The sequence below is a fragment of the Eleginops maclovinus genome, chromosome 18 (assembly GCF_036324505.1).
Source record: "Eleginops maclovinus isolate JMC-PN-2008 ecotype Puerto Natales chromosome 18, JC_Emac_rtc_rv5, whole genome shotgun sequence".
In the NCBI taxonomy this organism is placed as follows: domain Eukaryota; kingdom Metazoa; phylum Chordata; class Actinopteri; order Perciformes; family Eleginopidae; genus Eleginops; species Eleginops maclovinus.
The window spans coordinates 7,770,237-7,796,831 of NC_086366.1; the positions used below are offsets into that span (position 1 = coordinate 7,770,237).

At 39.9% G+C, this 26,595-nt stretch overlaps 2 protein-coding genes and 1 long non-coding RNA gene across 6 annotated transcripts; 1 reads left to right on the forward strand and 2 right to left on the reverse strand.

Moving 5' to 3' along the window:
- Window positions 1-85: 85 nt before the first annotated feature.
- Window positions 86-6,807, reverse strand: LOC134880693 (sodium- and chloride-dependent GABA transporter 2-like). Of its 3 annotated transcripts, none has more exons than XM_063907721.1 (14): window positions 6,602-6,807; window positions 6,390-6,524; window positions 5,676-5,816; window positions 4,739-4,826; window positions 4,503-4,635; window positions 4,294-4,428; window positions 4,115-4,218; window positions 3,893-4,017; window positions 2,618-2,730; window positions 2,392-2,529; window positions 2,045-2,147; window positions 1,530-1,630; window positions 725-895; window positions 88-337 (listed from the first exon to the last, which is right to left on the reverse strand). In XM_063907721.1, the coding sequence occupies exons 1-14, from the start codon at window positions 6,765-6,767 to the stop codon at window positions 197-199; spliced, it is 1,794 nt and encodes a 597-aa protein (XP_063763791.1). In that variant the 5' UTR covers window positions 6,768-6,807; the 3' UTR covers window positions 88-196. The 3 variants fall into 3 exon arrangements, with proteins under 3 accessions (XP_063763792.1, XP_063763791.1, XP_063763793.1); XM_063907723.1 differs by having other exon boundaries at window positions 175-337; window positions 843-895; XM_063907722.1 differs by lacking the exon at window positions 5,676-5,816 and having other exon boundaries at window positions 86-337.
- Window positions 6,808-18,535, reverse strand: vwa7 (von Willebrand factor A domain containing 7). Of its 2 annotated transcripts, XM_063907717.1 has the most exons (18): window positions 18,227-18,535; window positions 16,877-17,159; window positions 16,246-16,479; window positions 15,806-15,910; window positions 15,534-15,630; window positions 14,454-14,588; window positions 14,176-14,371; window positions 13,882-14,051; window positions 11,963-12,075; window positions 11,742-11,858; window positions 11,151-11,369; window positions 10,508-10,640; window positions 10,195-10,347; window positions 10,008-10,100; window positions 9,637-9,923; window positions 9,027-9,163; window positions 8,693-8,852; window positions 6,808-8,282 (listed from the first exon to the last, which is right to left on the reverse strand). In XM_063907717.1, exons 2-18 carry the CDS (start codon window positions 17,123-17,125, stop codon window positions 7,731-7,733), a joined length of 3,150 nt encoding a protein of 1,049 aa, XP_063763787.1. In that variant the 5' UTR covers window positions 17,126-17,159; window positions 18,227-18,535; the 3' UTR covers window positions 6,808-7,730. The 2 variants fall into 2 exon arrangements, with proteins under 2 accessions (XP_063763787.1, XP_063763789.1); XM_063907719.1 differs by lacking the exon at window positions 15,806-15,910.
- LOC134880695 (uncharacterized) lies at window positions 13,283-26,220 on the forward strand. Its single transcript, XR_010167956.1, has 4 exons — window positions 13,283-13,485; window positions 23,870-23,954; window positions 25,670-25,757; window positions 26,058-26,220. It is a non-coding gene; the product is annotated as an uncharacterized LOC134880695 (long non-coding RNA).
- The last annotated feature ends 375 nt before the right edge of the window (window positions 26,221-26,595 follow it).

Here is a 26,595-nt window from a genome sequence, read left to right on the forward strand (position 1 = left end):
TTCAGCATTGTAAACTAGCACTGCTTTGACAACCATTGATCAACACTTTGATAACCATTCAACAACCATTTTTTTAATCCATTTTAAAACTTTATTAACCATTCAACAACACTATGATAGCTATTCAACAACATTTTGATACAAAAAAGGATTTAAGACTAAAGTCCACCTGCTCAATCTTAGTTTTTAAGGACACTTAATGCAGTTGAAAAAGAGGGTTAGGGTTAGGGTTAGCAGTGATCTGTTGCAGTTCTTCCTCTCTGATGGGCTGCAACTCAGTTTCACTCTTCTGGGTCATTGTGAAGTCAGGATCAGGTTGGCACAAATGATGGAAACGCTAACAAAATGGGGGGGAAAATCAGCAATACTTTGAGACAAATATTAAAAAGCTTTATCCAATTGTTTGGAGGCGGTGGCCTATTGCATTGTGGCAGTGGTGAAACAGCATGCATGCAACAGTCAATATCACGTATACTGCAAGGACAATTAATCATAATAATGAAAAACATAAAAATCCTAAAAAGTAAAACCCATTTGATAGATGGGATGTGATAGGTGAGTCATCTGTTTTTAAATAATCAACCTCTTTTTTTAACTTTATGGTATGGTGACAAAATCTGTTTATGCACAGACATACACTGGTCTTTTGTTTTTCATTGGCACGTAATGAATTTCTCCAGCATATGACATATAAGCTGTGCTCTTTCTTGAATTGAATTCCCACCTGACTGAGGTTCCCAGTCCCCTTTGCCAGTTTATACAGCGCCCATCCCGGCACGAGCAGGATGGAGGAGAGGGCCAGGACCCAGCCCAATACGTAGGCCCAGGTAGGGTACACGTACCAGCGATTGAAGGTCAGCGGCTGGTACTCCACTAGAGAACAAATGAAAGTGCCCTGAGAAAAAAATAAGAGATTCAGAAGTTGTCTTGACATTTTAATAAAAACTTAATGTGGCAAAAAATCCAAAGGCTAAAATACCACGCTAGGACATGTTCTGGTGTACATGCAGTGTTGGACCCATATACTCGAGTACAATTTTGAGGTACTTTTACTATTCTTGAGTATTTCCTTTTGCTTGTTCTTCCAATCTACTGGAGCAAATATTGTACTTTTTACAAAAATGAGATAAGATTCAAATTATTAACACAAAAAATAGAGAAATAATTAAAACAATATTGTCAGAGGTTAACATAATACTTGATACCTCTTTGAAATGTATATTCGCAGCAATATTTTAGGCCTGTGGTAAAAATAAGACGCTCTTCCTAAGCATAAACTAATGAATGTTCATTGATTAATCGTGTCATATTTCATTTTGCAATGGGCCGCTTTTATTAAGTAAATGTATTTATTGTACCTCCAATACTTTTTTTATTTTGTTCCACTGACTTATGACTTTGATTGCATGACACAAAGACTATTTCTACACTGTAATGATCTCAGTACTGCTCTGTGTACTTGAGCATAGACCAAGGCTGTGTGGATATACATTATTCATGCTGTGTGTACAACATTGAAAGGGACTCACCAGTGAGATCATTGGTGTGATGTACAGCCAGCAGAATTTAAAGAACGGGTTGGCTTGCATGCCTGTCATGTCCTTTATGATGCCATACAAGCGATCTGCTCCTTTATAGAAGAAGAGTTAAGAGGATATGATGAGTAAATCAGGCTAGATGTGTGCGAATTAATTGATGTCATTTAAGTTGTAGCGATGTCTTCTATAGCTCTATAGGCACTTCAGAACTCAAGGGACAAAAAGTCAGGCTATTGGCCCCGGTTGTGGCGCAACTGGCTGGGGCACCTGCACCGTACGCCGGCGAAACCAGGTTCGATTCCCGACCCGTGGTCCTTTCCGGATCCCACCCCGACTCTCTCCCATTTTCCTGTCACTCTCCACTGTCCTATCCGATTAAAGGCAAAAAGCCCCCAAAAAATATATTTAAAAAAAAGTCAGGATATCTCTACCTCTGCTGCTTTACTATTGATCTCTGAAGGTCAAATATTGAATACCTGCAGTGCCAATTGAAACAGAATACCTACCAAATACCCATCCCAGTGCCAGGGTTTCAAACACACACAGGAAGAGGATGCAGGCGCCATTACAAGCGTAGTAGTCAAACATCTGGAACACATACATCCCTCCCTGGAAACAACAGCAAAGACATTTACTTAACATAGGTCTGTTTATTGGACTTATTATGACAACCATAGAGGCATGGAAGCCTAAAATATAAACTTATATGTTGTATTAATTCAAATGCCATAAGCTGAAAGCATCTTGTGATAGTTAAAGCAAAAATATGGAATAAAAAATCATATTTTGGCAGCAATTTACTGCCATAGTGGATTGGTAAATATTGAATGTGCGTATAACACTAAACCCTGACCTCAGTGATCATGACAAGCTGAGAGAAGAAGCACGTGAGGCAGAAGAGGAGGAGGAAACGTTCCCGCCGGCCTACCCTGCGCATTACTGAGGGAAACATGTCTATGATGGACGTCATCACCACCTCCATGGCAACAAACTGAAGGGAGAAAGCACGAGACAGAATAGGTACATCTCCAAATGTGAATGTGTTCTTCCTCAAAGAGTTCATGAAGAGGCCATCTCACTTGTGTGTCCAGACCCAAGAGGATGAGCATGACAAAGAAACAGATGGACCACAGTTGGGGCAGAGGCATCATGGCTACAGCCTGAGGGTACGCAATGAACGCCAAGCCCGGACCTGGAACACAACAAGACTCGTCACGTGCTATAATCTGCCTTTGTTGCTCAACCGATTCAGTATTATAACTCTGTAACGCAAAAGTGCATCCATTGGCATTGGCAATGTGGTGGATTTTCATCAACCAAGTAGCAAATGAATAACAGCGTCCTGGAGGGTACTGGGGACATTACTAGAAATAATGAAGGGCTTTAAAGGAAGAACAGCAAACTACATGGAACAATTTGGTATTGTCCTATGACTTGTGAGTTTCCTCAGAAATGAACAACATACTTTAGAGCTCCAAACCTTTAAATCAATACCTTTTATAATATATCAAATGAGAAACCTTATTTATTCAGGGCATCTAAAGTCATTCCTTACCTCAAGCTACAAGACAAAATGGGATACAGTACTGTTGTTGCTGGAGTCGGATTCTGTTCGTACTGTAAATATTTGGGCAGGGAAGAGAAGGCTCGTTGGTAATGTCATGTCTATGGTTGCCCTGTAGATGTCAGCAAATGTTTTATTAATTTAATTAGACATGTCCAGGATTCCGAATTTACTAAAAGGATCAATTAAATAATGCAGAAATACTCACTTACCTCCTCATACCAATGTCATAGTTAGGAAGTAAGGAAGTAAAAGTACTCGTTCGGCAGTTGAATGACCCCAGATACTTTATATTGACTTGAATATATCCCAAAACTAAGTTCTCGTGCAGTTTGTGTTCGGATTTCTCTCCTCTTTGATTTGTTTTGGGTGAAAATGTTTGATAATTTGTCCTCTTTAGCCCTAAACAGTTTCTTCTAAATTAACCCAAGTGGGGAATTTAGAAAAAATCTATCTGAAACGTGACAAAGGGCCCCAACTTTGGTGGAAATTGAAACCAAACTTATTGCACTATTTGCGTTCTGCTTATGATATTCTGCTTGTCTTTTGAATGTCACGATAGACACGCAGATGGTAGTACTGTATATGCAATTGCTTTAAACAGTGGGCAACAAACTTGATCAGTACTTGTGTTACTTACTGAGTTAAGGACGTGTGCAGCACCTTCTGCTAGGACAGTTATTTGGTTACAAAATGTCAAATATCACAATTTGAGCTTCAACCTTAGGCTGCAACAAGGTGTAGGAAGACGATGTTGCATTTTCTTAGTATCTCTCATGGCTTGCCTTACCTGACTCGGCCACTTCTGCAATGGGAACGCCCTGCTCGTGTGCCATGAACCCCAGCACAGAGAAGACTGCAAACCCAGCTACTACACTGGTTCCACTGTTTAGAAGACACAGCCACAGACAGTCTCTGCAAAACACACAAATGATGTCATGATCCTTTAATCATCTGTCAGAAAAATTGATATCTTAGCATCAAGCTCAGTCACACATTGACAAATACTAACTTATAGCAGTTGTTGTTGTATTTGTTGTAGCTGCCGAGCACAGTTAAGGAGCCCACACCCACGCTGTATGAGAAGAAGATCTGAGCCCCAGCCTCCATCCAGACCTATTCGGGCAAAGCAACAGTGGGTAAATGTATCCATGAACTCTGCACTGTTACCATATATCATGCATCTCCTACCTGAGGGTCTGCAAGTCGTGAGGGTTCGGGCAGAAGGTAAAAAAGTATTCCTTGTTGAGCCCCAGGAAGAGAGAGTCCACGGATCAAAAGAATGACCAACATCACATAGGGGAAGGTAGCAGTGAAATAAACCACCTAGAGAAGAAGAAAAACCTCTGAAGCACGTATCACATACACCTTTACCACAGTATTAGTGTTTATAGAAATACCTTTCCGGTAGACCTGACCCCTTTCCAGATACAGAAGTAGCATGTGATCCACATTGTAATCACGCACAGCAGCACCTCCCACCTGATGCTGCCTATCTGCTCAATCCCCCCTGAGATATTCAGCACCCGTCGTCTACAAGGATAAAAAGATGGACACAATGTCTTATTGAGAGTTTTTAGGACACATTTCGGCACTATTAAAAGAATCTAGAGGCTCGGTTTGTTCATATACATACTCCCAGAACTCTGTGGCAGCAGAGGTTGTGTTGGTCCGGTTGGTCCATTGAAAAGATTCATTTCGTGTGGAAAACTCAACACAGTTATCTGAAAGGATAGTGAGAAAGGAAATGATGATTATATTCTCACTGCAGATGTATAAGGGTCTCTTTGGCTCTGGGATGAGGTTACGGAAGTCTCACATTTTTTTTAACAAAAGCCTCCATTATGGTGTGGAGTTTAAAGGGGCCCTATTATGTTCATTCTCAGGTTCCAGGATTGTATTTTGTGCTTCTACTGTTACATGTTTCCATGCTTCAAAGTCTTTATTCTTCTCATATTGCCTGTGCTGCAGCACCTCTTTTCACCCTCTGTCTGAAACCAGAGCCCAGTCTGCTCTGATTGCTAAGCTGGCCGACTATGTTGTGATTGGACAACTACTTAGAGATGTCCTGGCCCTTAGCCACAATATGTTAGAGTGCTAGGCAAAAGAAGCATGAGTGTTGTCACTATGCTACAGAAGTAAACAAAGGAATCCTATTTAGGCTTTTTAGGTAGGGGGGAGGACTCCCTCCAGAGGGAAATGTAGGATTTTAGCCTCTGCAGACCATTTACATGCACAAGAATTTATATAACACACTACAGGAAAGTAAAAACCCCAAAAGCATAATAGGGCCCTTAAATGGAATACAAGACAATAAGGGGCTAATGGATGATGGCATCTAGTATGGGAAAAGAACAATTCATTGTTTCTGAAACTTGTCGCATATTAGGAGGTAAAAGTAAGTGTATATTGGTTCCTTCATTTTTTCTTTCACTAAAAAAAAACTAAATCCCTGTGTCTTGATATGATATGAAAGAGCGTGTTATGTTCTAAGATAACTTCAGTACACAACAGACATGTGAGTACTTTGAAACACAAGTTCATTTTATTACTCGTTTCACAACCCTTTTTACCGGTGTTCCAGTCATTGTTGCAGCTGGCCCAGGGCAGCTGTGAGCTGAAGGAGAACACCAGGTAGAGCAGAGCCCAGGACAGAATAATGATGTAGGTCATGCAGCTGTAGAGGAGGATCAGCTGCCCACCATAACCGATACCTGCAAGCTCACATTTTGCAGTTATGGATTCTGTTATAGACTAACATTATTGAAAACCTGTCAACCTCGTTTAATGATTACCCAAAGGGCTTCACGGTCAGGGTAATGGGAGCCTGGTGAAATGTGCCATTCCACTGCTTAATCAATCTAAAATACATTTCTTTTAAGATAAATATGCTGTATATAAATAGATATCATTTTTATTTTATTTCTTGTATTAAACTACACTGGAAATGACAAGTGCAGGTGGTAGTCTTCAGCTCCAAACAATGTTGACTTAAGTTACAACACTCTTCATAATCCGGATGATTTTACACAGCTAGTTCAGAACCAACAAAAATCACTAGCGTCTTTTCTTTAAAATAAACATTCAGCAACAGAACAAAAAAATGTCCAACCTCTCGTTTAAATATTAATAGTTTTCACAAAGGACATGGTGACATTTGTAAGGTTCTCAATTGGTCTCACAAGTTTAGTTTGGGCGACTTTTTTGTGTGACTACTAAAATAAAACAGCAAAACTACCAGCTACTTCTTCTACCTTTAATCTACAATAAAGTCCTAAATAGCCTACCTTCTGCCAGTGGGCACAGCTTCCTCCAGCAGGTGATGCCCCCCTCCTGGGTGTACTGGCCTATAGTAGTCTCCAGCAGGAACAGGGGAATGCCACAGGTCACCACAAAAACCAGATATGGCACCAGGAAGGCACCTAAATGTACAAAGTATTCAACAGTTCACCTGTACTACAGATTATAGGAATAAGTAGTTTGTATCCTATTTGCTTACCCCCTCCATTTTTGTAGCAGAGGTACGGAAACCTCCACACATTGCCCAGGCCGACAACATTTCCCGCCACAGCCAGGAGGAACTCCACCTTACTGCCCCAGTGTCCTCTCTCCTCCACTTGCTTCTTTTTTGTTGCACATGTTTTATTCGTCATATCCAAATTCATTGTGAGAGCTCAGTCTGAACCCAATCAACCCATGCCCTGTGTCCAGGTCTTCTCTGCCTTATATATTCACAGCAGAAACTGTTTCATGTAATGAGCAACTGTCTCAGAGGTTAATCAGTTCTCAGGGGCAATGTGAATTCTCTCAAGGCTGAGAATGAATTTCAATCTCTGAACGTGTCATTGAAATTCAAATTGCACAACTCCGATATACAATCATTTTTATTTATCCCATGTTTTCAGATTTCTTGGCTTTTTTTGCATTGTACATTAGGTGTGAACTCGAACAGCAGCTACTGTAAAACATTTAAACCCCTTGTTAAGACATCTGTAAATGCTGTGTCTCAAAAAAATCACAATTATCCGACTCAATTAATGATATTGCCGGGGTCAAGTCAAATTAATAAAATACTCCAATGCATCTTGTATCGTTTTTCCGGTCTATGACATGGAGCAGCAGGTAAGAGCATAACAGTACATTGAATATAAATTGGTATAATGAGGAAATGTATAGAATAACAAAATAAATAGATACAAAATTGGTTTAACATTTCAGTGAGAATGATGTTAGGCCTCATTAAATGGATATGTGTGACAGACCTCTACACAAACAATTTCTGTATCTCTATTTATGACAATTTGCAATGTTGCTTTATAGAATTGTATCATTTCCATGCTGGAAAAGTAAAGTCTTAATGACTCACTTAATGGTTATTACATTTTTCCATGATATCAGATATTGTAACTGCAAATAACTAGTGTTTGTGACAGCAAATATAAAATGACTCTTTCTTTATTCAGTGCAACTTCTTCACAAAGTACAGTAGCAATCACATTATCATCAACTTTGTATCAAGTTTTTTCAGTTTTACCTCTGTCCTTTTATATCTCCTCTTTTTATTTCTCATTTCCATTGATCAACACACAGATTAGTTTGACCCGCAAAACATCTGTAATTCCATCGATCTAGAGCAGAGTAGACCACAGCAGACCCGACATCAGGACATAGACGTTTGTGAGTGTAATCCGTCCAGCTCCGCTGCTTTCTATACTCCTGTCTCTCAGTTGTGTCTGCTGGCCAGATGTTAGACGGCAGCGCTTCATGTTTCCAGCTGTGTCCCACACCAGCAGCTCAGCTTTAGGGGAGCAGCAGCTGGATGCGTACCACGCCAACAGAAGCTGAGACGATCCTGGTACCCACTCAGTAACATTCAGAGGGGGGTCTCCTTTCTCTAATCTGGCTTTGTGGTGGTGGTGGTGATGATGAGGGTGGCCTTCGCTGGTTGTTGTGTCCCTGTGTGCCTTGTGCTGGGCCTCTTCCAGGCTCTCCTCTGTGGGTTGGGGGCTGTGGAACAAAGTCAGAATGCCTTCACCCTTCTGCAGCTGGAGGGCGGCGAGGCCGGATCGCCCCCTGTCTGACACCACCAGAGATACACTCCAGCTGGACTCAGTGCAAATGGAAGGACAGGTGGACTCTACTCTTGCCACGGAGCAGGAGGGAGGGGACATGTCGGGATCCTACAAGGAGAAATAAGGTGTGAGTATTTAAATGATGTCTTGATCCAGTAGTTTGCAATAAATATTATGAATATAAAGTAGAGGCTTTAAATAAGACCAATGGGTTTTTGCCTCTTCCTGCACTGTTTGTCATTTGTTATCTGTATGTTTGTGTATTATTAAATTGTGCAAAACCACTAAAACCCTAAAGTAATATTATTGTCTGTATATTATTGTTTATCTTTGTTATGTTTTTGCATTTTAAATTGTGCAAATAAACCTAATCTAAAGTAGTTCTACAGAGACGATGTAATATATATAATTTTAAATAATTTAATAACATGTATGTACAAAAATATACAGGGGACTTCTGGATAAAATAATAAAGCTCCATACAAAGCATATTATATTCATTTTCAGCTGATGCTCACCGGAGGGATCACTGTCAAATAGGCCACTGCGTAATTTGCGTCTGGAGAGTGAAGAGCGCGCACAGTGAGTGTGAGGGTGACGGTAGCTCCTGCCTGAGCCGTGGCAGGAGTGAGGATGTCCACCTGACCACGGAAAGACCCTTGTTCCGCAACATGGATCCTGAGGATCAACACAAATTCAAATTAACTAAATAATATCAAAAGATTTTGGGGCAATTTACATTTCCATGACCTATTTCTATTAAAGCAGTGGATAACAATACAATATTTAATGGTAATGTAAGATTATAATCTTGGTGGAACAAAATTTATTTAAAAAAAATGGTTTCTCTACGTGTGTGGTCCTCTCTTATGAAGATATCCACAGTCGTCATCAGCCGTCAGATTGAAGAGTCGGGCCGGGCCATGGTTCAGGATGTCAAAGTCCACCATGGTGCTGTGACCAGGTACCAGGCGGGGGATGGACAACACCTGGAGAGACAGAGACACATAACCCATGAAATATCATCAGACCAAGAGCCAGTGGACATCAATGTGAAAATGAATGAAGTCTTTGCTCCTCCTGTGGAAAACATCTTGTTCTTTAAAGCTCCAAAATGTTGAAATGTTGCTAACTTTTCGGTCTGCTTTCTGGTTCTTGGTTTAACACAACTTTCTTTTTGAAAACAGCTGCCTGTTGCCTGTTCTGGAAATGACTGAACCAATACAGTAAAGTTGCAGGACATAAAATAAATACAAAGAGCTAAAAGGCCCTAAAACACTCTGTTCACATACAATCTATGCAACATGAAGATAAAGATATATCATTTTTCAACAGCAGGTTCAATTCTGAATAATAAATATCCATAAAATATAATATAACAACTGAGACACAAAGCTGAGTATAACCAATATTGGGTTATAAATTCTGTCCAACATCACAGTAAATATTTGTTTATCATCACCTGCATCTGAACGTGAGTGGGCTGAACCATCTCTGTGGAAACTCTTTCCAGCTTGTTTCCTCTGCTGTCTCGGCCTGTTAGTCGCACACAGAAGGGAGCTCTGGGAACGGAGTTCACCCATCCCACCAGCTCCTCCACAGAGTAGGATGATGAAGAGGAGGAGGAGGAGTTAAGCTTCACCTGCTGAAGGGTCTCCCCATCAGCTCCCAGCAGCGTCACATGACTAAAAGAGGCTTCCTCGTCTAGAGGCAGGCCCGTCACAGCCAGCACCAGAAAGGCAGGAACACCTGAGAAATCAGATTCGCAGGGACATTCCTAGTTGTTAGATACATTTCTAAATATATAAAAAGAAATATCTCCCTATCTCTCACCTGCTACTGGACTTCCCTCCACTCTTTCTAACCCTGGGTGTGTCTCATTGGTGACAGTGGCAAAGTAATACAGGAAATCCACACTGCTTTGTCCTGAGAGTGCAGATCAAGAGGCCAATATTTGTATTTTTTCTCAGTTCAAGTGAAGATAGTTCATAATGTGTCTATCACACTTTGTTTCCTCTACCTATCACATTGAATGTGAGGTGTCCGTCGCTCTTGGCTTGGAGTTTCCACTGGCCTGGCTGTATAGGAGAGAGCAGGCCGATGCGGTACAGACCGTCAAAGTGGTCCAACGCTGCCAGAGGGCCGTCCCCACTCAGCAGAGACTGGCTTTGGTCTAAAATTGGAGAGGAAGATGAACATCTGGGCTTTTATCATCAAGAAGTAGTGCTTTTTTAGGATTTATAGAGGAAGTATGGTAGTTCCCAGAATGAAAAAATGCTGCATGGAAAGAGCTTCCATCAACAGCTTAACGAATAACTTTTCCCTACAGTTACCTGACGGACTGGACAGGATACACTCTGTCAGGATGCCAGTGATGTGTAATGTGACGTTTTTTACTGAGCTGTCAACTCTAAAGGAATGGGTGGACATCAAATCTTGGTCACTTTCCACATGGAGGAGGGTCACCTGGGGAGGTAGAAGAAAAAGGAGTATAGTTTTTTTCCCCCAGAAAGGGCTGGAGACAAATAAGAGAGCTTAAATTATTCACCTGTAAGGACACATTACTTTAAATTACTGATAATGTTACTGCATTTGTAACTTTATAAACTGCGAATATGTCAATTCACAGCTTGTTTCTACGACCACTACAAAGTGGCAAACAAGTGAAGAGATTTAATGCATGTTTGAAGCTGTTGGTTTCTCACTTGGATGCTATTTCCTAAATTTCGTTGAAGATATTCACAGCTGAGACCATAGCAATGAATATTTTTTTCAGACTTTCTTCTAAGCTTGTTTAGTGGCTTTGAGGTTAGTTTGACAGTTTATTTTGCCCTTTAGGTCTTCAATATTATTGAAATAAAACAGATCCAAAATCCATAGATGGATAATCACTAATGCCTTATTTGCCTTAAAATCATTTGATTTGGTTAAACAGTGCAAAGTGTGGATCACCAACAAAGAGTCTCGTGGCTCTACCTTGTCAGTGGCTGTGTTATCCTCCACTATGGCTGAGACTCTGCGAATGTCAGAGTTGGTGGTGAATATTGTCAGCCCTCCTGACACGGAGGACAGGGCGGAGTAAAGAGAGAAACGGTCAGGAGACAAAGCTTCCCTCTTCTTCCTCCTCCTCTTCCTCCTCCTGCTGCTTCTGCTCTCCGATGTGTACTTGGGGTCTTCAGTAAGAAGAAATGTCACCTGTGGGGAAATGAGCCAGAAATGTGACCAATGTTTGAGCTGGAAATAACATGATAAAATACATCTTGTTTGATTGCTGTCTCCATTTCTGTAAACAATATGAGACTGAACAGTTCTTATAAAGTTTGTCACAGGAAAAAGTAAGATCATAAAATGCTATTATATTGCTATTGTACTTACTAACTATTGTAATTAAGTATCTGCAAACATAAACAACTTCAGAAGCAAACGTTATTCAGTGAGCTGTAACATTAAAATGCATTTTATTGAGATGTGGGCTTTTCAGTTCAGAAAATGCTCTCATAAGTTCCAACTGCACGGGAGATAATTACCTTTTTTTATAGAAAGATTCTCCAAAATATTAAAACTTACCTTGCTCTGTTTCTCAAGTGTGAGAGCTTTCACAGCATCAAACAGGTGGGGGTCTTTAGGGGAGGCATCCGTGAATACAAAGATCTCTGACAGTGGTGGACTGTGAGTGAGGGCCAGCTAGAAATACAAAGGAAATTAGCAGCTGCACATGCTTTTAATTCTAATACTGTTTGATGTAGTCACACACCTCAACACTCATACAAAAGAGCATCTTGAGTCACCTGAATGGCGGAAAGACACATTTCTGGTTCGTCTCCTCCTCCCAGCGCCATCAGGTTCTCCATCTGCTGTACGAACTGGTTTGGATCATCGCTCTCAAACACGGGTCCTACCTCTGCAGAGCGCAAGAGACAAAAGTGTGAGATTTCATGCAACAACTGCAGCCTTTTCAGCCCCAACAGCAGATCTTGAACATTTTAAAGGGGCTGAAGCTTCATTTATTTGCAAGACCAAAGTTCGGATGGCCTTACTACATCATATTTAAAGTTCAAAATCTCTGGTAAAACATTCATCCACTCACTCTTGCCAGGATTCACCTGATTCACACAGCTCTCTCTGGAGGCTGAACAAGGCTTTTTATTATTAATAATAATAATAACAATAATACATTTTATTTATCTGTCCCCCCAGGTCTGGAGTTTGGTCCTGGGAGGAAGTGAGAGGAGATGTGAGTCTGACGAGCGGAGGTTGCAGGAAGGAGTGTGGTGCTGGAGCAGGTCTGTGAGGTAGGAGGGGGCCTGGTGATGGAGGGCTTTGTGGGTGAGGAGAAGGATCTTGAGGTGGATGCGTTGTGGGACGGGGTGCCAGTGGAGGTTCTGCAGGACAGGGGTTATGTGGTCACGGGAGCGGGTGAGTTCTGGATGTACTGGAGTTTATTGAGGAGTGTGGATGGTGTACCATACAGCATGCTGTTGCAGTAGTCTAGTCTAGATGAGATGAAGGCATGGATCAGAGTTTCGGCAGCAGAGAAGGAGAGCGATGGGCGGAGACGGGATATCTTTTTGAGGTGGAAGAAGGCAGTTTTGGTGATGTGCTTGATGTGGTTCTCAAAGGAGAGGTTGCTGTCGAATATGACTCCACGGTTTTGGATATGAGGGGAGGCAGTCAGCGTGGTATTGTCGATTTTAGATATTTTAATCTCAGTAATCCACATTGTACTGACTTTTAGGTTGAATAGAGAAAGTCCAGACTCATGACTTTAGTTTTTTTGTCCTGTGCCAATCAACCAGTCACCACAAAGTAGCAAACATTATTGTCCATCAAGTAAAACTTTAGAGCAACTTTAAAGATTTAGTCCACCTCTCTCTCCAGATCTATGCAGTTCATAATCATGTGTGAATGTCAAGAATGTGAGATGTTGGAAATGTTTATAAACTCTTCCACGGTTACACCATATCCATTTTAACTATACTTTAACTTGTTTGCCATGCATTTTGTCACAAAGCTAACCCTGGTCAGGTGATCTGTTTCCTCCAGGATCAGAGGTGTAGGGGGGCGTGGCCTGGGGGGCAAGGGAAGAGAATTGTTTGGGGTGGAGAGGAAGGAAATGTTTGGGTAGGCACATGGAGGGGTAATGGAGTAGCCATGCAGCCCTCAATTGGGAGGGGGGAATTTATTCAGCTCTTTTTTAAAGTTGATATTATCTATTTAAAGTGAACAAGGAAATCAGAGTGACTTAAGGACCATTACCGTTGAACAAAGGTGGAAATCAAGACCGGATTACTATTTACCAATACTACATCCGGTAAGTTTGATTATTTTGGGTTATTTTTGCAATGCATTGTTTTCCTGATTGCTATATGTATTTTGAAGAGAGAACATAAACTCTTATTTTAGGTTTTCTGGACATTTTGTGATTGATTATTCAACCTATTTAGGTAGGACTTCATTTGAGGTGGACAAAGCTTGTAGATGTTGAAGTGGAGAATACATATTTTTTTCTGAATTTGGGGACAAGGGGGTTTTTATCGTAATAAATTGTGTTAAAGCAGTGATTTACATTTCTGTTGCAATACATCTTTTGTGGTTTTAGAAGGTCATTAAAAGCATCCACCTTTTTTGAATCTCCTCTTTGATCAGGTCTAAGTATCAGTTGTAGCTTTTGATTAATACTTGTTAAACATAAGCTGATTTCTCCCACCTGGATCATGGAAAGGCACAAGTACATAGGTGCCTGGCAGCCCACGGTTGCTGGCTCTGCTCTCGATGATGGTGTGAGCCCTGAAGCGAGCGGCAGTGATCTCCTCAAACATGCTGCCTGTGGTGTCCATGACAAACACCAACGCAGGGATCTGCTTTACACTAAAGAGCCTGCAAAGGAAGTGTATAAGAAAGACAACAATTCAGAGTTGAACACAACATATTAACCATCTAAGATGAGGCTTTTATCTTTTCTCTTTGGGTAAATACAAGATAAACAGTTTTCAAAACCTACCTGAGGAACGTTTTAGGGCCCACAGTGTCTCGGAGGTCTCTCAGTACACTCAGGGTTGCCTCCTTAGCCAAATTGGCAGCTTCCACATGGAGATAATGGTGGGGGGAGAATAAAGGAGAGGTGCTATCCTTGTTGATGCCCCCTTTGGCCCCCATATAGCGGCTACTGTCCATAATACCTCCATGACTGCATTTGCCTGAAATAAAAAGTCAGTGTTGTCTCTTCTAAAGCTTTATCGAGCGAGTAAGAAAAGAAACAAAAGGTTTTCTCTGACATACCGTAAGGTTTTGGAGGGAAAGTGCTGAAGTAGCCAGTGGTGAGCAGCTGGGTTTCTCGCTGTGTGTTTGTCAGTGCTGGCTGGAGGTTGTCCCGACAGGTGGCACTAAAGCACTCCATACAGGTAGGAGTGTCTTCTGTAGACAGAGAGGAAGAAGGGTTAGTGTCATATTTGTGATTAAAGCTGCATGGATTTAAAGGCCTTCCTTCTATATCATGTTCATTGTTTGGGCACAGTTTTCATCAGCAGCTATCATTTATAAAGTCATAGGTGTTTACATTAGATCAAATGTGTTTTTTAAAGTGTTCACCACTTAATTTAATTTAATACCATTGCTTAAATTGTCATGTGTCCATACTAGTGATGGGAATTCCGGCTCTTTTTGGTGAGCCGAATCATTTGGCTAGGCTCACCAAGAAGAGCCGGCTCTTTCGGCTCCCAATCGGCTCTTCATTTGATCACATAGACCTTTTATAATTCAATGAAATTTCGCCTTGTTTTGACTAATGATTTATATGTATACACATATATCACTTAATGTATTCAATACAAGCCTTCTACTGAAGTATCCAAAAGTAAAAATGACATTTTTAATAGAAATGAATTGCTGTGGCCAATTGGTTTTGCATTTTTGACAATTTACAGAACCTGTCTGTCATGCTTCATTTATCAACTAGTTGCCTTCCGAGCTCTGTCAATCAGGCATGTCCCAGCATACCTGTTTTTCCACGGTCATTAACATTGCACAGTGCAGAAGGGGTACAATCATAGTTTCCATTGTTTAAAGGGGCAACCATGTGTACATTTAGCTGTGCTTGTAGAACCAGTCAGATTGCTGCCTCTTCTAAATTCCTTTCCTTGGCTCTAAATCGAGCTGACTGGCCTGTATGTCTGCATTTCACTGTGTGCAAAGGCACTAAAAAGCATCTATAGGAAAAAATACCACAATACTGTAGTGACGGCCATAACCTTTGTTGATTTTGATAATCGAGATATACTACAATAAACTATGTGTGAATAACTCCAGAGTAAAAAGCCTTAGAGGCAGATTATTGAAGGCATTGCAGATGTAAATTATTACCTTTAGCCACAGGCACGGCAGGCTCCTCTGGCTGCAGCAGGTGGAGGTAAATGGAGCGCTGGCCCATCTCAACCCAGTTACTGTGACTGTAGAAGTCCTGGTATAGCAGAAGTTTGGAATTCAAACCATTACTTGAGTTTTTTTTTTTTCATGCATACTTTGATTGTCATGGGAGGAAACATTTTAGCCATTGCAAAATATGGATAAGTGGCCATGCAAGCAGTTTGGAATAATATAAATGAAGTGTTGGAGTTTACAACCCTTGTTTTTACCTGTATTTGATTGATAATGAGTGACAATGCTCCGCTAAGCGAAATCTCTTCAAAATGCAATTCAAAATCCAGAACGTTTTTTATCATGTTTTTAGGACATTTTGACTGTAAAGACAAGTGTTTTAACATCACTTAAAACGGTTATTAGTAGGGTCTGTAGCTATGGGTACATGAAAAGAAACCGGTTTTACACTAAAACAACATTGTAAAGAAGTTGGTTTTGCACCCAATGTATAGTGTCCATAATAATAACAAGGGGGATGTATCTTTTCTGATGTTTGACACAAATTTAAATCGGTGCATGTACTTCCTAATTTATCATTATTGTTTCAATTAGAGTTAGTTTCCAATAATAAACAAAGAAGTCAAAATGAGTATCAACTTCCACTCCTCTCTTCCTCAAATCGTCCTGATTGTTCCTTTACATAGTAGCTGTGTACCTGCAGCGAGTGAAATAGCTGTCCCAAGCTGTGACGAGCACTCTGGTACTTCCTGGCCCGTACTGAGAGCACAGTCTGAGCCCAGCACTGCCTTAACATCCCCATGGCGCTGTCAACTCGCTCTGAATCAAAGTGGTACACTGGGTCGGACTTGGTAGTGCTCAGGAAGTCCATGGCCGCATTGGACTTCACCACCTCTCCCACAGCTCTCCAGAAGCCACGGCCCAGTCTGGTCTAAAAGAAATACAATTTGATATTTATCATTAATAAGATGCAGTTATGTGCTGAATGTCAGCTGCAGTTCAGGGTAAATGGGTGTCCACCAATCAGAGGGTTTCTGTCGTCTGGCAAGATTTACCCCACATTACCCCTGTAATTTGGTGTGCATGTGAATAGCTTTGGATAAAAGCATCATCTAAAAAAAAATGTAAATCAATGTAATATGAACACAAAGGAAGAGACATTTCAGCATTGATTGAAAATGTTTAGTTTTTAATACAACAAAGCTATCCAGAATCAGAATCGGAAATACTTTATTCATCCCAAACTGGGAAATGTGTAATAGAGGAAAGTTGGTCTTTTATTCTGTTTTAATACTGAATATAAGGTAAATATATTCTGGGATAATCACCTGTTCCTCTTCATTGTTCCCCTGAGGTGTTTCGGTGCTCCTCAGGGTCTCCAGGGTGACATTGAGAATAGCCTGCTCAGTGATGTACTGGTGCGTGTGCGAGTCCCATGACAACGTTAACACTCGGGACCAAAAGTTGGGGAGGAAGCCCATGCATGGTAAGGCCAGGAGGAGTAGGTAGGCCAGAATAAACAACTGCATCTGCTTTCCACTCCCTTCCCAAATTTTCCCTCTGTCCTGTGACATCATGTCCTGGAGATGGGGTGAGTGCTTCACATCCTACCTGAATGAAAAAGATGCCATACAATATATAGTCTTGTACCCAATTTCGGCATTCATGGCAGATAACATAGGCAAACTTATACATTGGATTTGAAAAGATTAAAAGTATTCAAAAACCTACAAATCGTATAAATATGACAATTTGATATGCCGGCGAACAGTAGACATTTTGCCATACAGCAGACGTGGAGCAACATTAGCCTTCATTTGGAGTTTTGTCATTGCATGCTCGACAAAGTCCCATGATAACTCTCCTCTTTCCTCAATTTGAGTCTCCACTACCTGGATAGCATTGCTATTTGAAGCTTTGGGTTTAACTAAACTATCATTAAGGAATGAGTTCTTTGATTGAGTCAGGATTTAGTCATGGAAAAAGTATTTTCTGCTTGCTAAACAGGGGAATATGCATTGACCCAAAGCCTATTGTTCAGTAGTGATTTGTTCTAATTTGATCACTTTGTGCCAGTCATCCATGTGTCCTTTTCTGTCATCTCCAACTCCTCCAACCCCCCCCGCCCCCCTTAAATTTTTTCAGCCTTGTCTTTACAGAGGCTACTATTGTTCTTTGTCATTTTTATTCAGATACAATGCTTTGGTTTTGTTCTCATAGTCTGTGCTTTAACCATGGGTGGAGCAGAACAAAGCAAGAGGCCTATAAACAACTGCTCCCTCACCCCTGCCAACCTGCATTCAGCAGAGCAGCTTTAATTGATAGGCGTTGTCTGTTTAAATTGAGAGCAGAAATAATGCTTCTTTCACACATTCTGCTGGAGAAATGCATATCTGACACCAGTACATGGATTATTCGCATTTTTTATTTGGAGTTTTTTTAAATGTAATACTTTTAAACTACGATTCACTTTGAGTTACTCCTCCACTTTTGATACGTCAACAAACTAAGGCAAGTACAATACAAACAAGAGCTTGGCTTCAAATCAACTGTCCTATCAGAGTTCAATAAGTTAAACTACTGCAAGAAGACTTAATTCCTTTTTAATTTAACTTCAATTATGGTTTGCATATTGCAAGGCAACAGCAAACTTTTGTTTATGTTGAAAATGTTCTCACCTCACTCCATGATGGTAAACCTTTTTCGCTTATTGAGAAAATGGCGCATTAGCTGAGATGTCACAGTCCTGAATGTGCCAAAGACCACATCTGAATATGACAGCGTAGACTTTAGCCGCAACCTGCTAGCAGAGGAAACTGAACAGTATCACAGCATTTCTGTCAGTGCAGCAAAATAAGCCAGTCCTCAAATGTGTCTGTCCTTGGGCTCTTGTCTCTTGCCAGATAATTAGTAAGTCTCCCAAAAAAAACCTTAGTTACGAATGGGAGAAGCTCTTTTTAACGGGAGCCTGGTTGATATGAAGTGGTCTTCGGTGTGTTTTCTGAATATGGGGGCAAACCATGAGGCAGAACACCTCTCGTAATAGCTCCCCTACTGCCTTGTGCCCCTCCTTAGCCCCCATTATTGCATGGTGCATTGAATCGCCACAATAGGGCTGCATATATTACCAGCCAGAGTGTTCAACTTAGGCCTTCCCCACCCCCCCCCCTGCCCTCCATCTATCAATCTCTCTTTTCCTCACAAAACAAAAAAAACAACTGCAAACACCACAACCCCTTCCCCTCTCCCTGGTTACCCACATTTCTTCTAGCAATGCAAAGAGGGGCATCAGTTGCTGGCCAACGCTATTGGGACAGTGTTCACTGCAAAAACTGATTTCTAAGAAAGTAAAATAGCCTTGTTTCTAGAAATTATTTCTAGTTTTTTGTCTACTTAGAAAAATTAATCTTGTCAAGCAATTTTTACGTAAGAAAATTGTTCTTATTTTAAGAACATATATCTAACTTTTTCTTAATAAGATTTTCATGCTAATATCAAGCTGGATTTAACTAGAAACAAGATTGTTAAACCAGGAACAAGATTGTTAAACCAGGAACAAGATTTCTTTCCTTATTTTAAGACTGACACCACTTACACAACTTCTCAATTTAAGAATCTTAAGAAATGACAGCATTCCCCCCCCCCCCTTTTAGCAAACATGACAAAAAATTATCAGTTAAACACAAGCTAATTTAAGGGTGGGAAATTATTAAACAGACAGCAGACAACGTGCAAAGTTCTGTGTTTCTACTACCTTTTACATAGCAAGAATTACTATTTTTATTATTTGCCAAAAAGTTGGAAAGAGTAATTTCATTACGATTAATACATCAAAAGTCACAAGAAATTTAAAAAGTGCCACAAATACACAAAACACATACAATTCATTCAATATACTATATACATTTCAACCAGTTTGCCCAACAGATGACAGAATTTACAAGTGCGCCTTTTACAATGCGTCAGATGAGGCTTGGTGTAGCCCAATCACATCCCCGAGGTAATATTTCATTGGGACATAGACAATATCTTTGTGAGTAAAGCTGTAATAGGGACTGAAATCCACAAGGCTATCGGCAGATATCAGTGCAGTTCCTTGAGCAAAGTTTGGAATCTCTATTTTATAAGCCATATAATCCCTGTCATAACAAATGGTGTTGTACTCCTGGAACTCAAAACAATACCATGATGAATTTATCACATAGATATTTCGTACAAGTCCAAATTCAGGCAAATGAGAATTTACAGCAGTCACTAGTAAGGTCTTTTCCCGTATATATTTGTTGCCATTTAAATTAATCCATTTTACAGACACTGCATGGTTTAACTCGTCATTTCCAAAGAAGTCTTTCATTTTTTCTTTTAAGTATGACATGTTGCTTATTTCGGATGTTGGTCCTAATGTACAATCATTTGAAAATATTGGGTGTTCAGAAGAACTTACATTCTGACAACATTCATACATTTGATTATGCCTCATCAAAGACTTGCAAACATTTTTAAAATTGAGTTTTGAAGCCCACTGTTTGAAAAAGCAATGCTTCGATTCGAATCTCATGCACATATGACGAACCATTGGTCCCAGTTGTTTAATCTGAGATGGCACATGAATCAAATAATGTTGCTTTGGAAGAATGTTGTTATCTGGGAAAAGGCTCTTCATATGTGTTAAGTGCTGTTCAATGAGTGTTTTCAATTTGTTAATGGTCTGTAGACCAATAACAGGAGCAAACAAAATTTGAACGATCTCTATGAGCTCAAGAATGATCATGTAGTATTCATTATCTTTATCAGCATCCATCAGAAATGGTAGAATTTTTAATAAAACAATCATTTGCCCTGAGGACTGCTTTAATTTATTGTCACTAGAAGCTAATGTGCTGTAGGATATAGGGCATGGTTTGTCTCTGACATCAAGTGGAGAGTAGGGAAATCCAAGTAATGCGGTATTGAGAACATCCAAGTCAAGTTGTCCTAAAAGAACTAACTGTTTTATCACACACTTTATTTCAAATGGAGCAATACCTTCAAGAATGATATGCATGAGGTCTTGGGGTGTTTGTTGGATCAAGTTAAAATTCGGAAATTCTACCAGTTTGCTCCTTCTGTTTATCCCAAATGTAGTTCTTAAGCTGTTTCGTAGATACTCAGTACTGGCCTTCTCGATGTCGCTACACTGCCGAACATGTCTCTCCACTGTTCTTTCCACAAAGCTATCCTCATCAAAATGCACTTGCATGTCCTCAAATGAGCATTCACACTTCCGACATTTACTATAAGCAAAACCAACACCCTCTTTAAATCCACAAAGCTCATGCTGAGATAAAGTGTCCCCACATATTGAAACTAATGCTCCATATATTTTACGTTCACCATTACCAATTTTAATTTTAACACCTTCATAGAGTTGTACTAGATCCTCTTGCAACCTTGCCAAAATTCCATCTACTCCACATTCAGATAGTTGTTGTCGTATCGCAGCGAGTTTCGATCTATATTTAGGATTAATGTTTCCAAGTGTATAATAAAACATTACCAACTTATTCTTGGAAGCGTGAGAACCGAGCGGGTTGCAAAGGTCAATATCATCTGCGTAAAGAACTATCTGTAATGCAGAGGGATGGGCAGAAAACAAAGGGTGTGATTTTACGAGTTCTCCATCTACAATGTCATACCGAAGTTTTGCAAGACTCAATCCATGACCAAGACACAACCACATCCTACAGGAAGGCAATTGGGGAGTGGAGATCATTTGTTGAATAAATTGTATTATTATTATTATGTGATGATTAAAATTTGTCAACCCAAAACCGACTGAAGCATTTTTATTATGCCATTTGAAGACATTGCGTCTTATTTGAAGCTTTTTTTGCTAGCTTTGCAAATCTTGTATCAAGGTATTAATTTTTAAAGCCAGCTCAATCACGAACTTAAATTACTTACTTTAAGATTTCTTTTCTAGTTACTAATCTTATTTTGAGATATCAATTCTTATTTTCAACCCAATAAGATTATAAATTCCTCATTTCAAGCAATTCTGTCTTAAATAAGTCTGGTTTCATTGCTTGTAATAAGCACAGCTTGCTTAATTTCTAGCATTTTAGTCTAGTTTTCAATCTTGTTTTAAGATGAGAACTCTTATTTTCAGCCCAATAAGATACAAAATTCCTCATTTCAAGCAATTCTGTCTTTAAAAAGTCTGGTTTCATTGCTTGTAATAAGCACAGCTTGCTTACATTCTAGCATTTTTGTCTAGTTTTAAGGCATATGACAGTATTCCATTGGCTAGACATTTTTGCTAGTTTTAAGAAATCTAGCCAAGAAAATTTGTCTTACCCCATTGGCAGATTTATTTGCTTAAAACAAGAGAATTTGGCTAGATTTAAGAATATTTGTCTCGTTTCTAGAAGGGCATTTTTTGCAGTGTTGAACTTCAGTTTGTGGGGTTGCAAAATAAAACAAGTAAGGTAGATGAGTGATATTTTTCAGCTTTGGTTTTCTTACAGGGCTTTAGTGCTGGTATGTTCCTAATAAATAAACATTGCAAACATTTTCTGTCACAAAGTCAAAGAGATCTAGAAGACAAGATGTGTTGTCGAAAGGGCTGTGACCACAATGTGTTTGCAACACCTTTGCAAGCCATAACAAGTCTGTCAGTTTCAATTCACAGTGCCAGTACATTGACTGCACCAAAGAGTTCGGAATGATTAAAAACATTTAGATGCGGTGTAGACATTGTGGGAAATTTCTGTGTGAAAACTATTCTGCTACACCTCCAGATTCACTGGAATTCAGCTGCCGGGTGTTGTTCCAGTTTCACTTGTGGTATTCTGTTTCTGTGTCCTACTTTATAATGCTGGTTTTGCTGTAGACCCTACATCTCATGACCCAGTTTCTTCGCCACAAGCACCTACACTTTTTTTTGTTTGTTGCTGTCTCAACCAGAGCACACTTTTCAGAAAAATCTTCAGCCTGCCGATGCAGCTGTTTAAAAAAAAAATGTATTAACTTTTCCATTAACTTAAAAAAGCTTCCTTTACAACAGCTTTTTAATTTTCAATGTTCATGATTCACACGCATTTCTTTGCATCTGCGTGGAGCTGCGATGTAGGTTAAGGCCTCTCAGACTACACATGCGCACAGCGAATAAACTGTAGAAAAAATTAAGAGTTTTTTGTGTCTTCCTTTTTTTTGTTATGACTTTACCGTGACCGAAAAGAATTCCAGAAGACAAGTCAGTGCCCAGAAAACTGCCCCTGCCAGGTGCGTCAGTTCAAGGCTTGAGTTTTACAGGAAAAGGAAGCTGAGGGGCTCATCCTCATGAACGTCGGTGGTGTTAAATATTTTATTAAAAAAAGGAAAAATTGCAACTTGTATAGCCTATCGTTGTGTGCAGAGGTGAAAGAAGTAATAATCTGTTACAAGAAAAGGCAACTTAAAAAGCATCAGCATCAAAATAAACTTAAAGTACCAAAAGTAAATGTGCTTTTTATTCGAATTGGTCCATTTCAGAATAATATATGTTTTGATTATAATTATTGATGCATTAATGTGTTATCACAGCTGGTAAAGGTGCAGCTAGTTTTAATTACTTTGTATAGTGCAGGGTAGCTTGTAAATGTTACTCCAGGTGTAACTAAAGTCTTATTTAAGTGTTGACTATATTTTACGTTATTAATCCAAATCTGCAAAGTAACTAAAGGTAACTATTGGAATAAAAGTACACCATTTACCTCTAAAATGCTGTGGGGTACAATTATAAAGTAGCAAGAAATGTAAATGATGTACAAGTCTCTCAAATTGTACATAAGTACATTACTTGAGTAAATGGTACTTTATACCACTGCTTACAGAGTATTTGTAAACGGCATGGAACATATTGGCATCCTTCATCCACAGCTTTTGATTTTCCTTCAGTAAGAAGTGTGTCCAATCATTTTCACTTGAATGAGTTTGTTTTTTAATTTAATCAACAAGATTATTTTAATAGCTGGTGTATGTACATTTGTGGAAAAGTTCACCATGCAAATGTGTATTCAGGCAACAGGGTTAGGTCAGCAAGGACATTTTAATCAATATTGAATACATATGTATAATTGCATGGACAAGGAGTGGCGGAAAATGGAGGCATTCCTGACTTAAATAAGTATCATTGTTGATCTGTTGCGTTAACCATTATTCAATTATGGTTAGATTGTCACCACATGTTCTGCATCAAAAATTCATTCATAATTCAAGCCACGGTGGGTAGAGGGCTGATGTTTCCATAGTGTGATTCTTCTTTGCTCAGATAATCAGTGTGTTTTTACTGTGACTTGCAGGTCAAGCTGGCGGCTGCAGTACACAAGTTTGATGCCCACCAGCCCACTGTTGTGGTGGAGGCAGGACAGACCTCTACCAAGCCTGGTGAGTGAAGGTGTAACATTGCAGGGTATTCATTATGTTGTATTTCTATCATTAAATCATTCCATATCACAAAGTAGCCTTCAACATATACAGCGGGTAAAATAAGTATTGAACGCCTCACAATTTTTCTCAGTAAATATATTTCTAAAGGTGCTATTGACATGACATTTTCATCAGATGTCAGCAACAACCCATGCAAAGAAATCAAACCATAGATGTCCATAAATTAAGTTATGTGTATTTAAATGGAATGACACAGGGAAAAAGTATTGAGCACATGAAGAAAGGGAGGTGCAAAAAGGCATGGAAGGCATGGAAGGCCAAGACACCTGCTGAAATCTATTGGTAATTAGAAAGCAATCCTTGCCTCTTGTCAGTCCAAATTAATATCTGCTGGTTCAGTCCAAACTGATGGCCAATATAAAGGTCTCTCATTACCAAGGTGTCACACAAGGAAGATCTCATGATGGGTAAAAGCAAAGAGCTCTTTCAAGACCTTTGCAACCTTATTGCTGCAAAACCTACTGATGGCCTTACAGAAGGATTTCTAAACTCCCAAATGTTCCAGTGAGCACTGTTGGGGCCATAATCCGGAAGTGGAAAGAACATCATTTCACCATAAACCAGCCACGACCAGGGGCTCTTTGCAAGATTTCTGACAGATGAGTAAAAAGAATTATCAGAAGAGTTGTCCAAGAGCCGAGGACCACTCGTGGAGACCTTCAGAAACACGTGGAATCAGCAGGTACAATTGTTTCAATGAAAACAATAAGTAATGCACTCAACCGCCATGGCCTGTACGCACGCTCACCACACAAGACTCCATTGCTGAAGAAAAAGCATGTTGAAGCCCGTTTAAAGTTTACTGCACAACATTAAGACAAGCCTGTGAAACACTGGGAGAATATAGTCTGGTCAGATGAGTCCAAAACTGAGCTCTTCGGATGCCATAATACACACCATGTTTGGCGGTCAAATGGCACTGCACATCCCCCCAGAAACATCATACCAACAGTGAAGTTTGGAGGCGTGAACATCAGGGTGTGGGGCTGTTTTTCAGCAAACGGCACTGGCAAACTTCATATAATTGATGGAAGGATGAATGGAATGATGTACAGAGACATTCTTGATAAAAATCTACCTGGATGATGAAGATGAAACGAGGGTGGACATTTCAGCCACGACAATGACCCCAAAACACACAGCCAAGAAACTCTCAATTGGTTTCAGAGAAAGAAAATAAAGCTGCTAGAATGGCCCAGCCAATCACCTGACTTGAATCCAATAGAAAATCTATGGAAAGAACTAAAAATCAGAGTTCCCAGAGGAGGCCCACGGAACCTTCAAGACTTGAAGACTGTTTGTGTGGAAGAATGGGCCAAAATCCCACCTGAGCAGTGCATGTGACTAGTTTCTCCATACAGGAGGCGTCTTGAAGCTGTCATTACCAACAAAGGCTTTTGTACGAAGTATTAAATGAATTTCAGTAAGCGTGCTCAATACCTTTTCCCTGTGTCATTCTATTTTAATACACATAACTTAATTTATCGACATCTATGGTTTGATTTCTTTGCATGTTTGGATTGCATGGGTTGTTGCCGACATCTGATGAACATTTCATGTCAATAGCACCTTTAGAAATATATTAACTGAGAAAAATGGTGACGTGTTCAAAACTTATTTTACCCTGCTGTATTCTGTCCTCCTGTCTTCAGGATACTCTGCTGCTCCTGCTGAAGAGATACCAATGGGCAGATATTTCAACATCTACAGTTTCAGGTCAAGCTGTGAACACATCTTCCCGCAAGTCACTCCCAAAGTGTATGCGATTCAGTCAATAATTCATGTTGGCTCTAACGTCAAACAAATCGTTGATATTGGGTGATTCTGCAAAACTATAGATCCTTTTTAAAGATTATTTAATTGTTCACACTCAACATTTTGTGCATGCTTGACAACTTCAATAGAGTAAGTATGTTTTAGTCTTTTAGTTTTGCTTTTAAAAAGTTGGTATTAAGACTGGATGGGAATTCTCAATTGCTGTGTAGAAGTTTTTAGTGCAACTAAACCTGACCTCCTCTGTGTCTGTATTTCTAACTCCAGTAATAGTGTGGAATACAGTCAAAAGACCATGACAGAGGCTCTGAAGAAAGTGGAAGAGATTGACGCAAATATGGGAGGGACTGAGATCCTTGAACTCTGAAAGACATTACAGTCAGGCTTGCATTCCCAATCAACCCAGACCAATAAAATAATAAAAGATAAACTTTGTGGAGTGTTCAACATATACACGCAGACATGCTGCACAGGTTATACAAGGATCAACACCTTGACAGAACTATGCTCCGATATTTTGGCATTTCCCCTTTAAACTTGAGTTGTCTGTCTGTTTGTTAATTATTATGTTTCTAGCTCAACAGTAACACTTAAAAGGCACAAGGAAAGATGTTTGTAACACACACATGCACAAATATTGTGACGTGGGCATGCATCACATGATGGTTAACAATCCGGCCCTGAACAGCTCTATGCCAAATCTGAAGCTGCGACATATGCCGGTTCAAGGGTGTGTACTATCTGTCTGTTTTTCACCTTTCGAAGCCTCTTCCATGTAGATTTTATTTGATGAATAAGGAAGTGT

Excerpts from the sequence above, each read along its gene's own strand:
- vwa7 (XM_063907717.1), bottom strand. The coding sequence starts at position 17,125 with ATGATGTCACAGGACAGAGGGAAAATTTGGGAAGGGAGTGGAAAGCAG. Across the intron at positions 12,076-13,881 it reads TGTGCCTTTCCATGATCCAG|AGGTAGGACCCGTGTTTGAG; the intron begins GTGGGAGAAATC and ends TGCGCTCTGCAG. Across the intron at positions 10,348-10,507 it reads TATCCTGTCCAGTCCGTCAG|ACCAAAGCCAGTCTCTGCTG; the intron begins GTAACTGTAGGG and ends CTCCAATTTTAG.
- LOC134880693 (XM_063907721.1), bottom strand. The coding sequence starts at position 6,767 with ATGAATTTGGATATGACGAATAAAACATGTGCAACAAAAAAGAAGCAA. Across the intron at positions 6,525-6,601 it reads CTGCTACAAAAATGGAGGGG|GTGCCTTCCTGGTGCCATAT; the intron begins GTAAGCAAATAG and ends TTGTACATTTAG. Across the intron at positions 338-724 it reads GGACTGGGAACCTCAGTCAG|CGTTTCCATCATTTGTGCCA; the intron begins GTGGGAATTCAA and ends CCATTTTGTTAG.